The sequence below is a fragment of the Euwallacea similis genome, chromosome 21 (assembly GCF_039881205.1).
Source record: "Euwallacea similis isolate ESF13 chromosome 21, ESF131.1, whole genome shotgun sequence".
NCBI classification, from domain to species: domain Eukaryota; kingdom Metazoa; phylum Arthropoda; class Insecta; order Coleoptera; family Curculionidae; genus Euwallacea; species Euwallacea similis.
This window is the reverse complement of record NC_089629.1, coordinates 1,806,077-1,826,915: the sequence shown is the minus strand read 5'-3', so window position 1 is coordinate 1,826,915 and position 20,839 is coordinate 1,806,077. Positions and strand designations below refer to the sequence as shown.

The following is a 20,839-nucleotide window of genomic DNA, read 5'->3' as shown; positions in this document are numbered from 1 at the left end:
ACCCGTCCTTTAAGACCAGTATGGACTGTCCACAGTATGGTTCAAGTTGGTGATGGATATATTGGAATCTTGCAGATTCTAAAAGATGCAGAGACGGAATTAATCGTTAAGTATTATTGAATTTAGATTAAAAAGGTTTAGAATTTAGTTTAAAGATGATAATACAACATGGTAAAGGGCAAAATGACAAAGTGTCAATTATTTTTAAATACATCTAAAAAGGAAAAAACACTTTACCAAAATTTTGCTTTCGTGAATATCTCTGGAAGTAGATAAGCTTTTATAAATCTTTAACGGCCATTTTGATAGGCTCTAAAACACAACTTTTTCCTTAATTAATCGACTTCACTAAATAATTCTAAAAAATACTGCATTTGATTTGAATACTGAGAATAACTCTATTGTGTGAAAGACTGTATATAACTAAGTAGGTATCAGAAATTCTGATACCAACAAGCGGTTAGTGCCAAATCAACCAAAACCGCGAGAGAACATTCACAATCTTCTGCATGTTTATTACAAGATCGAAATCAATTCTCGACGCATCTCCTTGTAAAGATGTCGAGTTTACCTTGGTGTCCTGGGGTTCTCAAAAAATCATAATTGAATATGATTTATCATTTTATTATGCATTGAGTTGCACATCATTCAGCTTTAATCGGATCTAACTGTGAGTGCTTGCGATGGTAGGTTTTTTCAACTTTTTAAATGCTCTTTTTTATGTCAGTTTAATGCCTGTATTACAAAGGGAAGGAGAAAATTTGTGTGGTTGCGATTTTTATAAAGGAGAACACGTTAAGAATAATGATAATAGGTTATACACTGCTTAAATATTGTTGATATACTGATAATATTTTTATCCATTAACTTTTTATTCAATCGATATAAATCTCAGGCTCTCGCTTCAGACTTATATAAATTCAGAAGACGTCACTGCAACGTTGTTTTTCTTAATACATTTTACATGACTTAAATAACATATTTCATGGCTTTATACGGGTTCGAGTTCTGGTTCCGAAAAGTATGCATGCGTTTTCCAGCATAGAAGTTTGGAAAGCGCATCTTTTGGTACCCAAACTGTACTTTTAATTATTAGATACTAAACTTCATTAGGAATCCGAAAAATGGTATTATTCTGTGCGTGGTATACTTTTCCGCGCTCTTACGAGAAAGGTGTATTTTTAGTACAATTAACTAGCTGGGAAATACTAATTCTCAGTGTCATATAATGCAAATCAAATTGTCTTTCTCTCAAGGAATACTGTATATTCCCATATATTTCCTGCAAGTAATTCAGGTTATTTCGCAATTTCTGAGGTGCCGTTGAAAGTCTCCAAAATGTCATGGAATTCCTTAGTGCGAAAAACACCAGTTTTCACATAACATTAGAGGAAAACTACTTCACGGCGGTAATAGATTATTGTGAATTAAGAAATTTGCTAAATCTGGGCTTTTATACACTTAAGTTGTATTCGTTCCATAGGCCGGACAGCCGCCAATAACTGACTTGCGAATAATCAACAAACACCGCTACTAAACACATAACAATTCCCACTAAAGGGGGCGAGGGGGATCTGGGATCCACTTTGCACATTGTTAACATTATCAAAACTCCACGTGACATCATCCATTCACAGCGATCGTAACCAGCTGAAATCCTGATACAAATCGGTGGTGGGGGCAAAATGGGGCGGCGCCAAATTCCCGCCGTATGCAACAGTCTGCTCGTCCGTAAGTTTTGTCGGTTAGTTTTTCAGCGGCTGTCAGTGAGTGACGCACGTCGTGCGGTAACGTAGACACCGCCGTAAGTTTCGACGCCGTAAGTGTTGTGACCGCTCTTGTTATCGGTGATGCTGCTCTAATGAAGTGCTCACCCGAAAAACTACTCAAAATGAACCGGTTAATTTTAGTTAGTACAATTCTAGTGAGTGTTAGTGCCAGAAGTTTGACCAGCGCGCCGAGAGGTTGCGACTGGCAAATGCAGCCTTCAGAAGATCCGGAGACGCTTGAAGAACCGGTGCTCTATTGCCAAATTAGGACTATAAACAATGCAGAACAATTAATGGGAAATCTGAGCCAGTCTCAAATGGACCATGTTTCAGTTTTGATGTTGGAGTGTAACGATGTCCTGTTCTTTGAAAGCACGCTGGACACCTCAAAGCATGGATCTTTCTTAGCTCCTCTTCGTAAATTAAAAGAGCTGAGGATAGAAAACTGCAAGATTCGCAACATTCCCGTTAGTGCCATGGCGAATTTAAGACATCTAAAGAAACTTGCACTGAGATCTCACAATTCTGAGTGGTCAGTCATGACACTCGAACTGCAAACCGAGAGCTTTAGAGGCCTTAGTGAGTTGAAATATTTGGACCTTGGGGACAATAATATTTGGAGTACCCCACAAGACTTGTTTTGCCCTCTCTACAGCCTCACACATTTGAATTTGACTTGCAACAAACTGCAAGATATCCAAGCATTGGGATTCTCAGACTGGGGAAAAGGTCCTTTGGAGCCTGGCAGGGCTTGCGTTAACGGACTGGAAATTTTGGATTTAAGCAATAACCAAATAATAGCTCTTCCAGATAATGGTTTTAGTGCCCTAAGAAGCTTAGAAGAGCTGCACTTGCAAGACAACGCCATTGCTACTTTAGGAGACCGCTCGTTTGTGGGTCTAAATGCCATGAAAACTGTGAACTTGTCCAGCAACTGCGTAGTGACAATGCCACCAGAGCTGTTCCAATCTTCCAGAGAATTAACAAATTTATACCTACAAAACAATTCTTTAAGTGTCTTAGCACCGGGATTACTAGAAGGGCTAGACCAATTAAGGGTCCTTGACCTTTCCCATAATGAGCTGACCAGTCGATGGGTAAACAGAGACACGTTTTCCGGTCTGGTCAGGCTGGTTGTATTGAATTTGGGCCACAACCAGTTGAACCGTGTTGACAGTGCGCTTTTCCATGACCTTTACACTCTTCAAATTTTAAACCTGGAGCACAACCTTATCAGTGTTATGGCTGAAGGGGCTTTCAGTGAGTTGAAGAATTTGCACGCTTTAACTTTAAGCCACAATAAGATCGCCCGCATAGAGTCTTACCATTTTGCTGGTCTGTATGCATTGAATCAACTTCTACTGGACCAAAACGAAATCGAATACATTCATCCGAAATCGTTCGAAAACGTGACAAATTTGCAAGACCTTGGGCTTAACGGAAATATGCTTGGCGGCGTACCTGTAGGTATCGGCCAATTACGCTTTTTAAAAACCCTCGATTTGGGTAAGAACCACATCGAATCCGTTACTAACGCTTCCTTTGAAGGTTTAGACCTTTTATACGGGTTGCGACTGGTGGACAACCACATTGTAAACGTTTCCAGAGATGCGTTTTCTACTTTACCCTCCTTGCAGGTGCTCAATTTGGCTTCTAATAAAATTAAATACGTAGAACAAAGTGCCTTTGCTAGTAATCCCACACTGAAAGCCATTAGGTTGGATGCCAATGAACTGACAGATATCAGCGGTGTTTTCACAAATTTGCAAAGCTTAGTGTGGCTAAATGTTTCGTCCAATAAATTGCTCTGGTTTGATTTTAGCCATTTACCAGTGGGGCTTGAGTGGCTCGACATGCACGACAACCAAATACCAGAATTGGGCAACTATTTCGATGTAAGAAATGCATTGAAAATTAAAATGTTGGATGTAAGTTTCAACCTCATAACACAAATTCAGGAAAAATCCGTTCCCGACAGTGTAGAAACCCTTTATCTGCAGCACAACAAAATTACATCAGTGGCTCCGAATTCTTTTACTCATAAAAATAATTTGGAGAAAGTTGTACTTTATGGCAATAAAATTCGCTACTTGGATCTGTCGGCGTTGAATTTGAGCCCCGTTAGTGACGAAAAGGATTTGCCGCAATTTTACATTGGCAACAATCCGTTTTATTGTGACTGTAAAATGGAGTGGCTTCTGCGAATAAATCATTTGAGCAATTTACGGCAGTACCCTCAAGTCTTAGACTTGGATGACGTGACCTGTGAGTTAGCCCACGCCAGAGGCGCCCCTCCGCAGCCCTTGCTAAGACTCAAACCCTCAAATTTTCTCTGTCCATATCAAACTCACTGTTTCGCCCTATGCCACTGCTGTGATTTTGATGCTTGTGACTGCGAAATGACTTGTCCTGATAGATGCTCTTGTTTCCATGATCATACATGGACATCTAACGTTGTGGATTGCAGCAATGCGGGTTATAAAGAAGTTCCCGAAAAAATCCCCATGGACGCCACTGAAATTTATCTGGACGGCAACGACTTAGGGGAGCTGGGAAGTCACGTTTTCATCGGCAAGAAAAAATTGGAATTTTTGTTCCTGAACAACAGCAACGTCAAGGCGCTGCACAACCGAACTTTTAACGGGGCGAAATCCTTGAGGATACTCCACATGGAGGACAACAAACTAGAGGAGTTGCGAGGCTTCGAGTTCGATCAGTTAGAGAACATAAACGAGTTGTATTTGGACCATAACAAAATTGGTTTCGTGGGAAATCAAACTTTCCGGAACATGCATAACTTGGAAGTGTTAAAGCTGGACGATAATAAAATAGTGGACTTTTCGCCGTGGCAACTGCAGGCAGAAGCCCGAGCTTCAGTGCCCCGAGTGTCGTTAGACGGCAACAAGTGGTCATGTGATTGCGAATCTTTGAGTCGGCTAAATGCGTGGATTTGGTCATCCGGAGGTGACCCTTCAAAGATGCTCTGCTCGGACGTCGGCGAGACCGTGTCGGAAGCCTTGAATAAGTGCGATGACTTGGACAATGCAATTGCGACGTCGGTAATGCAACGCGAGCTAGTGAACAAGCATCAGTTACTCGGAGACAGCTACGTGCCGCTTTTAGCTGCCACCCTAGTGTCAGTTATAGTAGTGTGTTTACTCGTTGCCATTCTCTTTGTTTTTCGTCAAGAAGTGCGATTGTGGGCCCACTCCAAATACGGAGTCCGCATTTTCCAGGATTCTCATGAAAACTCTGACGATAGAGACCATTTATATGACTGCTACATGGTATACAGCCACAAAGATGAAGAACTGGCAGCCAGGATTATTGCCCCTGAGCTAGAGACATTAGGCCACACACTTTGCCTCCATTACAGAGATTTACATCTCGTGAATGGCGCCTCATACTTGGCTGACGCCATGGTGGGGGCAGCTGATGCTTCTAGAAGGGTGGTCTTTGTAGTCTCTCCAGCTTTAATTTGCACTGAGTGGACTAAACCAGAGTTTAGAGCAGCTCTCCAGGCAGCTCTTCGCACGTCTTTTTGTCACAAACTAGTCTGCGTCCTCAGTGGCGATCCTTTGGAACCTATGGATCCAGAACTGCGTTCTCTTTTAAGGGCCTGTACAGTAACAAGATGGGGCGAGCGGCGATTCTGGGAGAAGCTGCGTTACGCTATGCCTGACGTGATCAGCAGTGCCACGGGCAGACGTAAGAAGCAACATCCCCATCCAGAAATCCGTTGCAAAACCAACAATAGCAGATATACTAGTCCGCCACATACAGATACTTGGTATAAGTACCAAGCCATGCCAGGAGTGCATAATACAACCTTGACTCCTACCCCCACACAGAGCACCTACGTGTCAGGGGGAGATTCGAATAGAAGTACTGAGGATGAAGGGTCAAGTGCCAGTTCCCAACATTACGGGTCCGAACAGCTGAACCACAGCTACGTTTCCATTGACGGGAGGCCTCCTCAATACTCGCAGTTTCCCAATTGCAGAAGCGAGATGCCCCATCATGTGTACTCCACTATTCCAGATGCCCCTCCTCAATCTAGGACCTATTTCGTGTGAGAAGCTTGTTTGTGATAATAATTTGTGGTTATAGTTTCTGTAGCAATGAGGATTATTTATTATGGATGCATTCACAGTATTCTATGTGAAGTTACTAATTTTTAAAAGGCTGTTTACTTATATTGTAATAATGATATTCGCTGAATTTTATATTTATTCCGATAAATATGAAATGTGAATTTACTAATTAACGTGTATTCCATTACCATGTGTATTACTATGTAATATTTATTACTGTATATATTTTGTAAATATTTAAATTGACTTATTCAGGAGACGTGCTTACGAGCATGTTCGCGATTTTTGTTTGGAGACTAATAACAACTCAAACATAATTTTTGTAACAATTAAATTATTTATGAAACTTAAATTTCTAAACGCTTATTAGTCACTAATTTTAGGTAAAATACATTTTGTACATAGATAATTTAATCGATTAAAGACTGTTGGATATTGTACATTCATACTTTTAATTTATGAATAAAAACATTTTTTAAATTGACTTCTTTAGATTTTTATTCGTAAGCCATCAAAAGCATTTGAAATATGTCCCTAAACTGAAATCACACAAGCATAGTTAATTTAATTTGCTTTTTATTGAGTGGACGATCCGAAAATCTCGTTTCAGATTGTTCAGGTTAGGCCAGGTAGAAAATCTCTTGATAGGAATCCCTTTTTGGTGTGAGAGTATCACAACAAGAATGGGACTTCCAACGAAGAGAAAGGTCTAGGTAAATTTCGATCTTATTATATGAGAGAAGGGCCGAGGGATAATAAAAAATTTAAAGTTACTCATAGTCCTCTTTCCGGACCGAGTTTCAAAACTTTTAATTTAATAGGTGGGTTGCCTTTCATAAATTTTGGTTTTTAAGAATTTATTTAGGGAAAAAATTGGATTAAATATTTCGGTAACTGAGCATTTTTGGGCGAGCAAATCAATATTTTCAGAACAATAAACCGATATTGGCTCTAAATCTTTGTGTTGAACGACAAAGCAAAAAAGCCCTCCATTGTTTGATATAGCGTTGAAAATAGAGCGGTTTTATCGACAACTGCGAAAAAATTGTTTTTTCAGTTCTAATTGGATTAGTTTTGGAATTCTAATAAATTATCTTAGTAACAAAATATGACAGATAACTGAACCAAAAAAATCAATTTAAAAAATGCAATTTATATTACAGGCGGGTGAAACCAATGGTCTATTTCCCCGTTTTTTCAGCATCTAATTTCCCACTTCCGTTGTCAGATATATCCATTCAGGAAGTTTCTGGGGGAGCGAATAATGATTCTAGTCACCCTATGAAGGGGCTTTCGGCCATATCAATAAATCTGTTTTGAGTTATGAAGGGATCGAAAGAAATTCATAAATTTGTATATTTCTGTTTTGATTTGTTGTGCATAAAGAATAAAGGAGCGTGCGATTTTTACAATTTTGCCCAATTCAAGATAGTCAATACCACTATAATTTACTAGTTAATCTAAATTAGCGGCATACAGCAAAAGTGTAGATTTGTTTTAAGGAGGTATTTATAATTCCGCAGTATTCAGAAAGAGGGATCGATTTTAGTCAAATGAATAGAATAAAGTGATGCAGTCTGTTATTTTCTCGAAAACGGTTACGGATACGAAAGAAATGTAAGAGCCAAACGAGTTTCTAAATTGTACCGAAGTTAAATTGAAGGATAGATATCACATTTGAAAAGATGATCGTTCATTGTTGCACTACAAAAAAGATTGGGATGGTTAAACGGGACCAGACGTCAAGAAAATAACTATCCCTTGGATTATAGGCACCATTTGGAAAGCTTAATTATGTTCACTTTAAAGTTACGTATGCGATCAAAATTCAGCTTAAATTTGACAAAAACTGCAGAAGGTATAAGCAAAAAGCAAAATTAAAAAAAAAAGTTCAACACCCTGTATGAGGAAAAGGAATATTTAAATCATAAAAGTTCAAATTAAATTTAAAAAAAATATATTTTTCATTAAATTTTCCTGATTAAAATCTGAATCCTATGTTTTGCTGGCTGTACCCACAGCCTACAAAATACTTCTGATTTTTTAATGAATTTAAAAACTAATTTGAAAAAACTATTCCCTTGAGTTCTGGTCCTTCCATTGGTCATCTAGGCATCAATAATGATATTTTTCGACTATTGAATAGATGTTGAGAGTTGAGATGCATCCATTTATTATTAGCTCGATGTAATAACACACATCTGAGTTGGGATATTTTCAGGAACAGAATTCAAATATTTAAATCAACTACATACTATAAATATTTTCCTATACGCGAAATTCAGTTAATTTCTAGAAGTTGGTTTTTCACTTAACTTAATCAATAACACATTACGATGAAAGAAAAAAATATTGTAAAAAAGCATTCTTAAATTAATCAAAACCAACTGTTTGAATAAATAAATAAATAAATATGGATTAGGTTTCCCGTCAATAAAATTAACTACTTAGTCCACTAGTAAATATTTAAAAAACGGATTTTTCATTATATATGAGACACCCTGTATATCCTGATATAATTCGTTCTATGCGGGGATCCGTTATGGGGCACGCAGATGTAGACCCAATTGTTTATTCAAGGGTCCTTAACATGGTAACGCGACTCTCTTGATTGTAAGAGAACATTTCACGAAATTGCTACTTTCAAAGAGAAGATAAAATCAACAATTTCTTTCCAATAAAATTATGTCCCTGCGTACCTTTGTGTCCGATCATTCCAATCGCAGAAACTAATCTTTTTTTAATCTATCAGACTCCATCTTTCAGCGGCTTTGTTGTTATTTCAGACCGATTGAAGAGAAAGAACTGTACCGTTTTGGTTGTTTTCTTAAGTAAAAAAAAAACGATTTCCTTTTAGATTGGGATCTTTATATGTATCACTTTACCAGAAGACAATCGGGAGGTTGGTAAAAGACGACACAATTGGACCTCTTCTTTTGTTACAGTTTTATTATTGCATCTGGAACGTATATGTGGCTGACAGAGAGAACGGGAAATGTTAAAGCGTTATCATCTAATCTGGAACTCCATTGTTTCGTCCATGCTTACGAGGCACGCCTCCTTTCTTCCATGTTGATAACAGGTTTTCGAAAACCTTCCTGTTCTTAACATACATCACAACCTCATTAAAAATAATTTCCTCTCTAAACGGCAATTCCGGGCCGATCAATCAAAATACCTGCCTTATCTTTAATCTGTTTCAACGGCGGAATAATTCATTGGGAATTGTCGGTTTCCATGAGGTGATATATTTTAATTACTGCCCGAAACCACCTCTTAAATTATAAAACAACCATTTTCCTTTCTGGCCGGTTGAAATATTCATTAACTGAGCCCCGAATGGTTTAATTACTGAATAGATACATCATAGTAAAGTAACTCTTATTAATTTTGAAAGAATTATTATTGTTTTCCCCTCTGAAGTTACGAAATAAATATACGTTTTTGGATGGAATTTTAAGCGATGATGGTCAGGAATATGAAATAGTTGAAAATAATAAAAGTTAGCGGATTTAAATATACTTTATTGTTCGATCTTAACCACTGTTTTGCCCTCAAATGTCTTCTTTGTCTGGCTAGCGTGTAGTTGGGCCGAGAAACACCCTTATGTTTCTCTTATTTGAAGTCAAACAATTCTCGTGTCACTGTTCCAACGAGCTTTACGTTCAAAAGAGCTTTCAGACCACGGAACGCTTCACTTTTAAGACATTCCCGTTTTTTGGCCCTAGAAGCTCCTAACTTTGATTGGCCGTGAGATGCCTAAGGCAATGTTTCATTTCAGTACAGGATGTCCCAAAAATATATCGACAAAATTTAAGGAGTGGTGGGAGACATCAATACAAACTTTTTTCTTTAATAAACATGCTCTCAAAATAAAATATATACGTTAATTTATTTGAAGAACTTACTGACATGTACCGATGGATTGAAAGAGGAGGTGCTGTACCTTGGCCCGCCCGTTCTGCTGATCTCCACTCCCTGGATTTTTTCCTTTGGAGTTATCTCAAATCTTTGGTCTACGAAACGCCTACTTCTGATGAGGAAGACTCCTTAGCAAGAATAATGGCCAATTGTACCCATCTAGAAGCTATTCCCGAAATAGTCCATAGAATCCGCGAGTCAATGAACTGACGGTGCAATCTCTGTATTGAAGCAAATAGTCGACATTTTGAACAATTCCTGTAAGTCATCGTTTATTTATCAATAAATCAACGTCTAACATGAATAAAAAGTGGCTATAATGACCAAAACCAGATTGCCCTTTTTCTACTCAAAGGGCTCATTTGTGGGCATATGTTTATTTAAGAAAAAAAGTTTGTATTGATGCCTTCCACCACCCCTTAAAGTTTGCCGATATGTTTTTGAGACACCCTGGATAGGATCCTACTCTACTATTGACTAGATCTGGAAATGCCTCCGATATTAGTTTATGACACATGGAGGTGGAAAGACACATAACCGTGGAAAAATTTGATAGTTTACTGAGATGCACAGCGTCGCGGTTAGCTCAAATCTGAAGAACAGCACGAACATTTTTACCGTGGTTTACATCCTATTTAATTTACAACCATCATGTGGATTTACGTGCAATTTGATTATAAAAGACTTTTTATGACGCTGTTTTGAGGCCATTATTATGGTCCTAGTAACATAAAACAAGTGAATTTATAATGCTAGTAGAATAAAGCAGGTAACACGTATTTAATGCGGAACTGATAATGTCTGAATATTTACTGACGGACGTAAATTTCTTTTAACAGATGATTAGGGTAATTTAATTTTGACTTAAAAGTTAAATTATTAATAAATTAGCATAAAATCGGACACAAGACGTTGTAAGTAAGGCGTAGGTAATGAGGTTTTATTCGACTCACCCATATATGGATTCGTTCGCAGCTCGCTCGGCCATAAATTAATTTGTTTACTTAAATGATTATTATAATTTTGAGTAATTCTATAATAATGTTTTTTGGTTTGACGTTCGCCACCTTGTGGCACGTTGTAGCGTTCATAAAACGACAGAAAGTATTAATTTTCTACTCGGATGGAAAGTAGAGTTAAGAAATCAGAGGGTTTTCAACTGAGAAACACTTAAGAAATAACTTCATTAGGTATGTACATGGTTACACGTAAAAAGTATTGTATAATGTTCGCCTAATGGTATGGTAATTCATGTACGTAATGGTATAATAACGGGGAAGTTGCCCTAGCAATAAATTCTTGCATTATCTAAGTACACATTCGACTTCACTCAAAGAGCCCATACGGGCTACGACCCTGGTTGCTAAATATGCCAAGCACGTCCCGTTCACCTGGATTCTCGTGTCGATACCGTCCCGTCTGGTGCTTCAACCTATGGGTTTACACAAAGAATACAGTCGTTTAATAAAACTCAGCTTACTTTTACTGACACCCTCACTTCAACTCTAAGCCCTATCAGTCCGAGGGATTTCAAGGTATTTTCGCAATGAAAGAAACGCGTTTCTCTCCAAAAAATCCTGGCAATTAAAATATATGTTCCACAGAACGTGTATAATGCAAAATACATGCATACACACATACGAGCCTAGAAAATTCGTAAAACAATCAGCCTTCGCCATGAATAGCCATTTTCGTTAGCACATTTACAAAAGCTCCAAAGGGTACCGCTTGCAAGTGGATAAATGGCGTTCGGCTTTATACTTTTTAGTGCAAATACACCTTTTGTATGGCGGAGCTTTTTATTTATTTTTACCCTGTGAAATTCTACATATGCAGCCAGACCATTGAAGCCACTACAATGACGTAGTAGTATTATTGACCAGCAGTTTAAAGGACTACAAAAATTAGGGCTAAACAGTAACTAGATAGGTTGTTTCTGAATAGGTGGGAAAGATTTTAATCGAGGAGTTCTGAGCTAAATTTAAGATGAAAAGTTCATATAAAGACATGTCCCAAAATGCTTCGTCTTCGATCTGCAGGGTGTTAAAAAACACTTTTCCTTTCGTTTTTTTTTCTATCGAAAGTTACTGAAAATTTGTACATATCCTACAACCGGAAATTTTCGGACTTTGATTTCATATACGGGGTAATGCGGATCGATTCATTTTGAGCTCTTATTTATTACATTTTTTTCTGTTAATGTTTTGATTTTTTTAGAGGAATTTCTGAGACCCGTATTGAGTTTTCTCACTTTTGAGTTCTTTGCAAAGTTTCGTTTTTCTTTACTTTTTACTTCACTAGGTCTTACTTTATCATAATACTTAAATTTATTGATGTAAACACTCTTGGCTATTAGCGCCAATATGACCTAAACCATCGATTTAAGCGAAATTTTGCAAGTGACTGAAAAGTGAGAAAACTCAACGCGGATTTCAGAAATTTGTCTAGAAGAATTAAAATATTAACAGAAAAAAATTTGATAAATGAGAGCTCAAAACCCATCAATCCGCATTGTTGGAATCCTATACTCAACCATAAGTCATCCAAATTAATAATAAACAGTTTTTCTAGCGGCGTTTAAAGACAAGCGGATTGATTTCACATATTCGTACCAATAAACTATTCATTTGGGGAACTCGACAGAAATGCACACCTTGGCAGTTATGATCGTATATTTTTCTTCTTAGAGTTAGTTCTATATATAAGAGTAGTCTGAAGATTTGTCGTCCACAAGACGTACACGATTCTTGGTCCTCTCTAATTTTTAGATAATAAAGTTATTTCATTCTAGGTTGTACCTCTTATTATCTCCCAAAGCCAACACGCATCACCCGGTATATAAAATCAAGTCCGAAAATTTCCGGTTGTAGGGAACATTCGGCGTATGATATGTACACATTTTTGAGCAAGTTTCGATAAAAAATAAACGAGTAATTTAAAAAAAGAACAAAAAAAGTGTTTTTAACACCCTATAGATCGAAGACTGGGCATTTTTGGAGATGTCTTTATACGGACTTTTCGTCTTAAATTTGGCTCAGGATTCGCCCATTAAAATTTTTTCCATCTATTCCGAAACACCCTGTACACTCGTATATTGGATCATAAACGGGCGAATGCCCCCCACGTACTTGCTTAACAGATCATGAAGTTCAATAGAAATTAGCTCACGCTATAGTGCGGTCGGTACTCTCCTGTAGCCCATGTCTTAAGATTTTAAAGCCCACTGGTTCATGAATATTAGATTAGTTACAGTAGTTTGAGCGAATATTATGTTTCCTGGCAGGCATATTGCTTGCCAAAGTGTAGCGAATTCGCTCATGTTTACTATTAGAAAACAAACTCACGGCGCGTTTAGTATGCATGTCAAAATTTTATTTACCAACAGCCGAAAAATATTTGTTCAGAATTCATCACTCTTCTCGCCATAGCAAAAGATGAGGGATTTAATTAGCTTTCCCGTGCTATGTTGAATTATTTTAATTGATTAGCTCCGCTCTGGAAAAAAGCAAATTACAACCTTTCATCAGAGGAAAGATAAGGCAATTAATCAGTCTTTAATTACTAGTCTAAGAGAGAGCCATGCTATTTGACTTGTTTTTATTAGCGATTTTATTAGTTTTCGTTCCTTTTTTCCTTATTTTAAACAAACTTTTCAAATATATTATTAGCTTGTTAAATTTCCAGTCTACAACAATAGCTAGCTCTATTCGTATTTAAATGAGCTTAATACAAATTGTCTGTCCGATTTAGTTTAAATCGTTGTTTTATACTGATGCACGGGATATATGTATGTTTGGACTTTTTTGGTATAATAAGTCGATTTCACTCTGTTTGTTAGGACTTTCTGCTTTACTAAACACCTTTAATGTATTTTTTTGTAGGTATAAATTGGAACTCTGTTTTTCGTCGCCTTCAAATCAACCAAAATTCAGGGAGCTTCATTTAATTTTGATATGAAAGAAACCCAGCGGCTCTTTTACACGAAGCCAACTTCGCTAACTTCTTACTTATGTAAGTATATGACAAGTCTAATGTAAAATTTAGCAAAATTCACTCCTATGTAAATTTAACTTAAACTTCATAGAACAGGAAAATTTCGACTTATTAATTTACTAACACCAAGCCTACATCTCCTGACGTTAGCGCCGTTTCGATTAACGTTTAAACACAGAAGTTTCTCGCCTGATCATCTGTTGATATCTCCGAAAGAGTAATGATTTTGATGTGTTAAAAGGCGATGGGAAAAGTAACATCCAGAACACGAATTTTAGTTTTTGCGCGAACTTCTAGTACCAGAATGAACCCATGACAGGATTCGCTTTTTCTCAATATTTTTACTAATTTCTTTCCCTAATAACTCACCCCATGTCTTATTTCCCTCTCACTTGACACGTTCAGTCCTGATGGTATACACTGTTTACTATCGGGTTTCCTTGAGCGGAGTCGACGGTGCACGTGTGTACCACCAGTGTACCATCAGTAAAAAGCCGGTGGTGCACACCGTGTACCACTGACTCAAATTTGTTGCAAATTACGGAATATCAATAATATGCGAATGTAAAATACAGAAATGCCAAAAATATCACTAATCTTGATAGGTACCATGAATACTGAAATTCAACCCGGCAGTGTCAAGTGTTAAAACCGCGAAAATCTGATTTAGTGCGTGATTTGCTTTGGTCTCTGGAATGTTCCTATTTTTCCTCTGACCATCACCACTAGATTATTCGCATATGCAATCCAGATCGACACCTGGTGGAGAGCTCGGTTTCACCGCCTCATTTTACTAAATATTCCATAGTAAAACCCAATACTGACAAAGCCTTTTGATGAGACAAAGTCAAATAAAAAAGGTCAGTAGAAACGAATGAACATTTTGAAGCCTTCTTCGACTTAACTTCACACAAAGATAAAGCAATTTAATCAGCCTTTAATTACCAGCTTTAAGGGAATTATGCCCTTTGAGCAGTTTTTATCAGCGATTTTATTAATCTTCGTCTGTTTTCCCTACTTCAAACAAGCTCTCCAAATTTATTATTAAATCGCTAAATTCTCCAGACCAAAAACAATAGCCAACGCGTATTCGTATTCAAATCAGCTTAATAAAAATCTCGGCGAGGACAAGTAAAGTTATTTCGTTGCCACTCTAAAAGACATTACCCACTCATCGGCTCGCAGCTTCGTCGGTCGGCAGCTGAAACTGAGGGATTCCAGCGTTAAATTCGCAGCTGGGATCGCTTAATATCGTCGCAAGAAACTTATGAAACTTATTTGAGTCAAAGCTGGCCCATCAGCCATTTCGGGGCTTCGTCGACTGCAACTCCAGAGGCGGTTGTAGATGATGGAGTCGGATGCAGAAAGAGAATTTTTCTTAGTATTGTTATAAAGGGTTTGAGTAATTTCGGAGGAGTTTGAGTGGGTAATTACATTTGAATGTTGCTGTGGTGGGTTTCAAGTTGAGATAGACTTTGCTCTGCGGGTTTGATTTCCAGCTGAGCGTGTTTAAAAACAGATAATTTTTTTTAACACTTTCACTGCTGGGTTGAATTTCAGTGTTCGTAGCATCTATCAAGATTAATGGTATTTTTGGCATTTTTGTATTTTGCATTCGCGTGTTATTGATATTCCGTAATTTGCAATAAATTTAAGTCAGTGGTACACGGTGTGTACCATCGGCGGCGAGAAGCCGGTGCACCGTCGGCTCCGCTTGAGGAACCCGACGGTACATAGTGTGTACCGCCGGCACTGAACGTGTTTAGACGTGTACTTCAGCTTAATTTGGGATCTTAAAATCTTCATTTTTTTTCTACCCATGTATGGATGTTGGAAGGATGTGCCGGCAAAGCAAAAGGTTAAATTTCCAAGGATCACAAGGCCCATTTAGTAAAGAACAAAAATCTTTTTGAAAACTAAGAGCGGCAACAGCGGTGCACTCGTGCTACCTACTCACCGCATACAAAGCTACCAAGAACATAAAACCTCTTTTACAAACGTGGTGGCAACTGAGAACCATTACTAAGTACGTTCATTTTTCACGAAACCTAAACTGACTTGACACCCTGAAATCATCCTTGGTTTGCCTTCAAATTGCTTTACAGCCCCCATAAGCCCTTAAATTATCTCATGGCCATTGCGAGACTACACAACATGATACATAAAAGCTTTAAAAAGTGTATTTATTTACAAGTGGAACAAATTTTGCTCAACGGTAAACCGCTCGGTTGGAAGGAAATATTACTACAATAAAGACATTGAAATGATCGTTTTGGGTTGTAAAACCGTTATTCTGTAGTTTTGCCAGTTTCCGAAAGATTGGAAAATTAATATTTACACTGAATGTGGCTTGAAAGTTTAGCGCTTTTGCTTCTTTTTGGCGGATTGAAATAAACAGCACGAGAAAGCTGAGATACCTGTAAATGCGGTCAGCCCTTCTTTGAAATATTGCTTAGAATATGAGCCGCCCATAATTCTCCAAATGTCGCCCCCTACATAGTTTAGAGAAAACTTTCCCTCAATTTTGTTCACTTAACCTATTTCGTACATAAGAGCACAGTAGTAGGTACACACTACAAGAATAAATCTCAAAGTCGTAACTATATGTTGTCCTAAGGGTCAGTGGCGATGGCCAGTTCTACAGCCACAAGCCATTGGCAAGTTTTCAAAGTTTACGACGTTAAGACTAAAACTAGTAAAGAAAAAAATCTGAAATAACTACTGAAATGAAATAACATTAAGAGTAATGAACGAATTGAAAAATCGAAGCAAAACCTCCATCTTCTCACACTTTACAAAAATTCAACATTTGGTCTAATACAGTTTAGTGGCGATAACAGCTTGGTCAAGGTTTTCTCTGGCGAACACAAGCAATAAATCACGACTTCATTGCTCTATTGAAACTGGATTCTCAAAGGTGTCATCCTCAACCGTAACAATCACTTTAACTGATATTTATGACCCTCATATTCCAGTACTACCATTTGGTTTCGAAACGATTCTCTCCCAAAAAAACCCTTTTCATTGGTGCTTGCATTTGCCTTGAACCGCAGTTCGTTACGCCCGAAGAACCCCCTTGTGCAGTGGGGTTACATGAGTACTAATTTAGCTTTCAGCAGCTCCGACTTAGGTCTAAGTAATTTTTTCGGAATACCAATTAACGAAGGTATATTAATTCGGCCATTTTATACTCAAATACCGGAAACAGAGGCCATGATGCGTTTTCTGATCTTGATAGATTAGGAGTACCACGCCGGTACCCGGTGTCTGTTGCTTTGGCCAATGGTAAAGGGTTTAGGCCGGAAGTTGGCTGTTACATTGTCGACCTCGCGATATTTCCGACGCGCTTTTTTTCGTTTTTAACCCCATTGTTTCAGTTTCGATGCTCTGGTAGGTTGGATATCTATAAACAATAGAATTGGTGTCTTTTTGATTCTGTTTTTCTCGTATTGCATCAATTACAGGGAACGAGTGTGCAAAGTCTTGATAAATGGTTGTATATTAATTTATGATATGGGCGATGATGGTAATTCCTGCATTAAATCACGCAACGAGTGAAAAACAATTTTGAAAATGTTAATGAGCAAAATCTTTCTCACGACTGTAACAACGAGCTATTATGCCACAGCTGCATTTTTAGTAGTTTTAGTATACTAATACAGCAGTTATAGTATACAGGGTGTTCCGAAAATATTGATGTAAACGAGTCTAGCGTGCCAGCACCGATAACTTCAATATTTTTATCAATTCTGATGCTCTGAACTCTTCTATCTTGAATATAAACTTTCCATCTCGATAGGTCGGGGTAGTGAACATTTGTGGCCACCACGCAGTCCCGACTTAAACCCAGTAGATTTATTTCCTTTTATTTTTTTGAAATATGCCTTGCTAGTAACTAGTTTTATAGCCAGAGAGAAAAACTGAAATTAATTGAATTTTTCTAATTCGGAACGGTTACAACCACTTTGCCGTATTGCTGACAGTTTGCTTATGAGCTACATTAACTCAAATCAGCGCACTCCTTCATTACCCATGCGTCTCGTCTCTTCTCGTTTTGCAAAAGTTCGAAGGCAAATCTGCTCACTTGTGAAACTTGGCTGTTAATGCACTGTAGATTGAGATACTGTTTGGCGTCCCTTCTGTATTGAAACTTTAATTCGTTTTTTACCGATGATATACGCACATATTGTATATTAAAGCAGATAATATTCAATATCAGGGACATACCACGTATTGATTATACACATACTCATTAAATCAAATATCTACCGTTGTTCATTTCCCACAAACTAAAAACAACAAAGAGCCTTCAAACATATTTTGAAAGCAAAACAAAGGCTTAAACTGCATATTTATAAAACTGTCTCGTCCATATGGAAATCAGCCCATCCATAACCACGCTTTATCCCTGTTCAGACTCGATAGGCTTTGGGGAATACGTGCTCAAAAAATGCACGAATTAACGTCAAAACACCCCATAAATCTATATTAGATGTTTAGGCGGTTATACACAAAGTGTCGAACAAATCCTATAAAAACGAGACACACGTAACGGTAATACAGATTACAAAGAAACCTGAATGATCCCTACCGCATATCAGAAAGTGTATCCTGTGTGTGGTCCTTTAGAGATGTGGTTTAGGGTCGTTTTATGATTTTTTTAAAAATGTCCAAAATTGTGAAAATTTCACATACAGATTGGCTTACAGGTTATTAATTTAGATTAGTAAGTTTCTGACTTATTTTCCAAAGCTCGAGGTTGTCTAGATTTAGTATAACTTTTAATGTTCGGGCAAGATCAATTTACTTGCAGTTTTTTAAAGCTCAAGTTTGTTCTAGTTTAAAATTATTTCCGAGAGACAGAAAGAGGTGCAAAGATGAATCGTTTTCTTCCTGCGAAAAGGCAAATGAGAATAATTATATTGGTGCAATAATAAATGAAGGCTATGAAGGCAAGAGAAAGAAAGAAAAAAGAGAGAGGAAATAATCGAGAAACGAGGATAACATATAGAAACAAACACGGAATAATATGACAGAAATGGGAGAAATATAGACATTTTCTGCAATGAGTTTGTCGATGGTAATTTAGGGGTGGAAATACGTGAAAAGGGAAAGAATGTTTTTAAAATTGATCAAGAAACGGCAGAAGACAGAGCAGAACATTTTGAAGTCAGTTGAGAAAAATAATGAAAGAAACTACCAGGGGAAAGCGAGAAGGGAAGAGGATGAAGTAGGGTAGACGAAAACACCTTGAAACAAAGAGGGCTAAAATAAGCAGGAGACAAACAAAGAGAGAAAAGAACCTACTGGAATCATTCGGGAGAGAATCGAAGTACTGTTGGTGATGGAAATGTAGAAATTTCTACGTATGCGAAAAACACCCCAAAAATATCAATCATTAGCTTACCAAAATTTTGAGCTAAATGCCACTAAGTTCTCAGCTTATTCAGTTAGCTGTACATTTAGACCAGTTTGCGCCGACCTTTCATATTCATTGTTATTTAACATTTTTAATTCATCTTCAATTGGCAGTTATGCTTCTAGATTAAGTTTCTCTTAGACTGAAAAAAGCAAATGGTGCTTATCGTCCTAACAGCAAATTAATTACGTGAGGTTTGGTCGAATAAACCTAAAAGGCTTTACAGTGGCTTAGTTGCATCATACATACTTCATGTTGGGCATTTGAACTTTAAAGTGGGCTTACACAAAAAGGTTTAACAAGAAGAGCTGGCTCCGGAATAAAAATGCGGGATTAGTCCACCCCTACGACTCCGAGAGCAAAGAGTTGCGGTGGCATAAAAATTATAATTCGCCACGCACGGCTTGTGTGCTTATACAGGGTTCATGCAAAGATTTCACATTCCCTGTAACTGTTTTAAGCTCTGTAGAATGCAGCTCAAAATTCGATTTCAGAAACACGTAAATTTTAGGGCTCAAGTTTAATTGGCGGCACCTTTCTCGGAGCTAACTTTGTAGCCAGACAGAACCTTATGCTTATTACCGGGTTCTTTAATAGAATTTTAATATCTTTCGGCGCAAGAATTGGTTAGTATATTTCGGGGGATTTCATTTAAATGGACAGGTTTATTACTGGCTAACATAGTTGATGTTCTGGACTATGGTGCAGTTGTGTCAAGCAGGTGCTTTGATGACGCAATGTGCAAGTCGGGTCCCTCTTCATGTTCACAATGAAATGAGCCAGAGACATTTAAATTTTGATTTTCTATTCCACTGTATTTTGTTGATAAAGCTAGTAATATTGAATTTAATTTTCCCATGAATTCGTTTAATGTAACTTATCTGTAAAATCGTCATTTTTATGCAGATTAAAACATTGTTCCGAGTGGTGCGATCAAAAATTGAAGTTGCGATTTAAAAATCGAGGCTGCGACTTCATGTTTATGACAGTAAAGACCTCATAAAATGAATTTGCGCATTTAAAAATTAAGTGAGATTAAAATGTGATTTCTGGATATCTCTCAAAATGCTAACGAAATCTTATGTCGCCTACGTATTGTATTGACCTTTAAAGCATGATTAATGTGCCCAAAAGCCATAAGTCTCAAAGACACATGAAAACAATTTTTTTCGCTGCTCATTTTTCATTCGAAACTACTTCAATTTGGCACCTACTTCTTCTTCACGCTCATTCATGTTTTTTGAGCGTTCGTCACATTGACATAAAATTCAGGCTTTCATCTTCACGTTTATAGCTGAAATAAAATCAAAAACTTAATTGAATGAGCACGAAAGCTTATTTTTACTGAAGTTCAAATATTCCGCGGTAATTGGCAGCAAAACTAAATGTTCCCGAGGACTTAAAAGCTGAAACGAGAATGAACTGATACGGGCCGTATTATCTAAACAAAAGTAGCAATCTTCGATTTATATTAATGTAAACCTTAATGGATCTTTCTGCTGGAAAAGCAACTTTGCTTATATTAGACCATCAGAAGCGAAATGGATTGTTTACTCAGCCATTTTTAAAAGCCTGTGTTTTGCTAACTTTCCTCCTCTCCACTCTTGTTTAGGTAAAAGTTGTGTTTATCCTGCCCTCATCCT

General features: G+C 37.5%; 2 protein-coding genes across 2 annotated transcripts in view; one reads left to right on the top strand and one right to left on the bottom strand.

The window, feature by feature from the left end:
• Tsf1 (Transferrin 1) overlaps nt 1–20,839 on the bottom strand; it is a 185,638-nt gene that overhangs the window by 21,009 nt on the left and 143,790 nt on the right. The window lies entirely within an intron of this gene.
• LOC136415784 (toll-like receptor Tollo) lies at nt 1,763–6,347 on the top strand. Its single transcript, XM_066400583.1, has one exon. It carries the CDS (start codon nt 1,862–1,864, stop codon nt 5,843–5,845), a length of 3,984 nt encoding a protein of 1,327 aa, XP_066256680.1. The 5' UTR covers nt 1,763–1,861; the 3' UTR covers nt 5,846–6,347.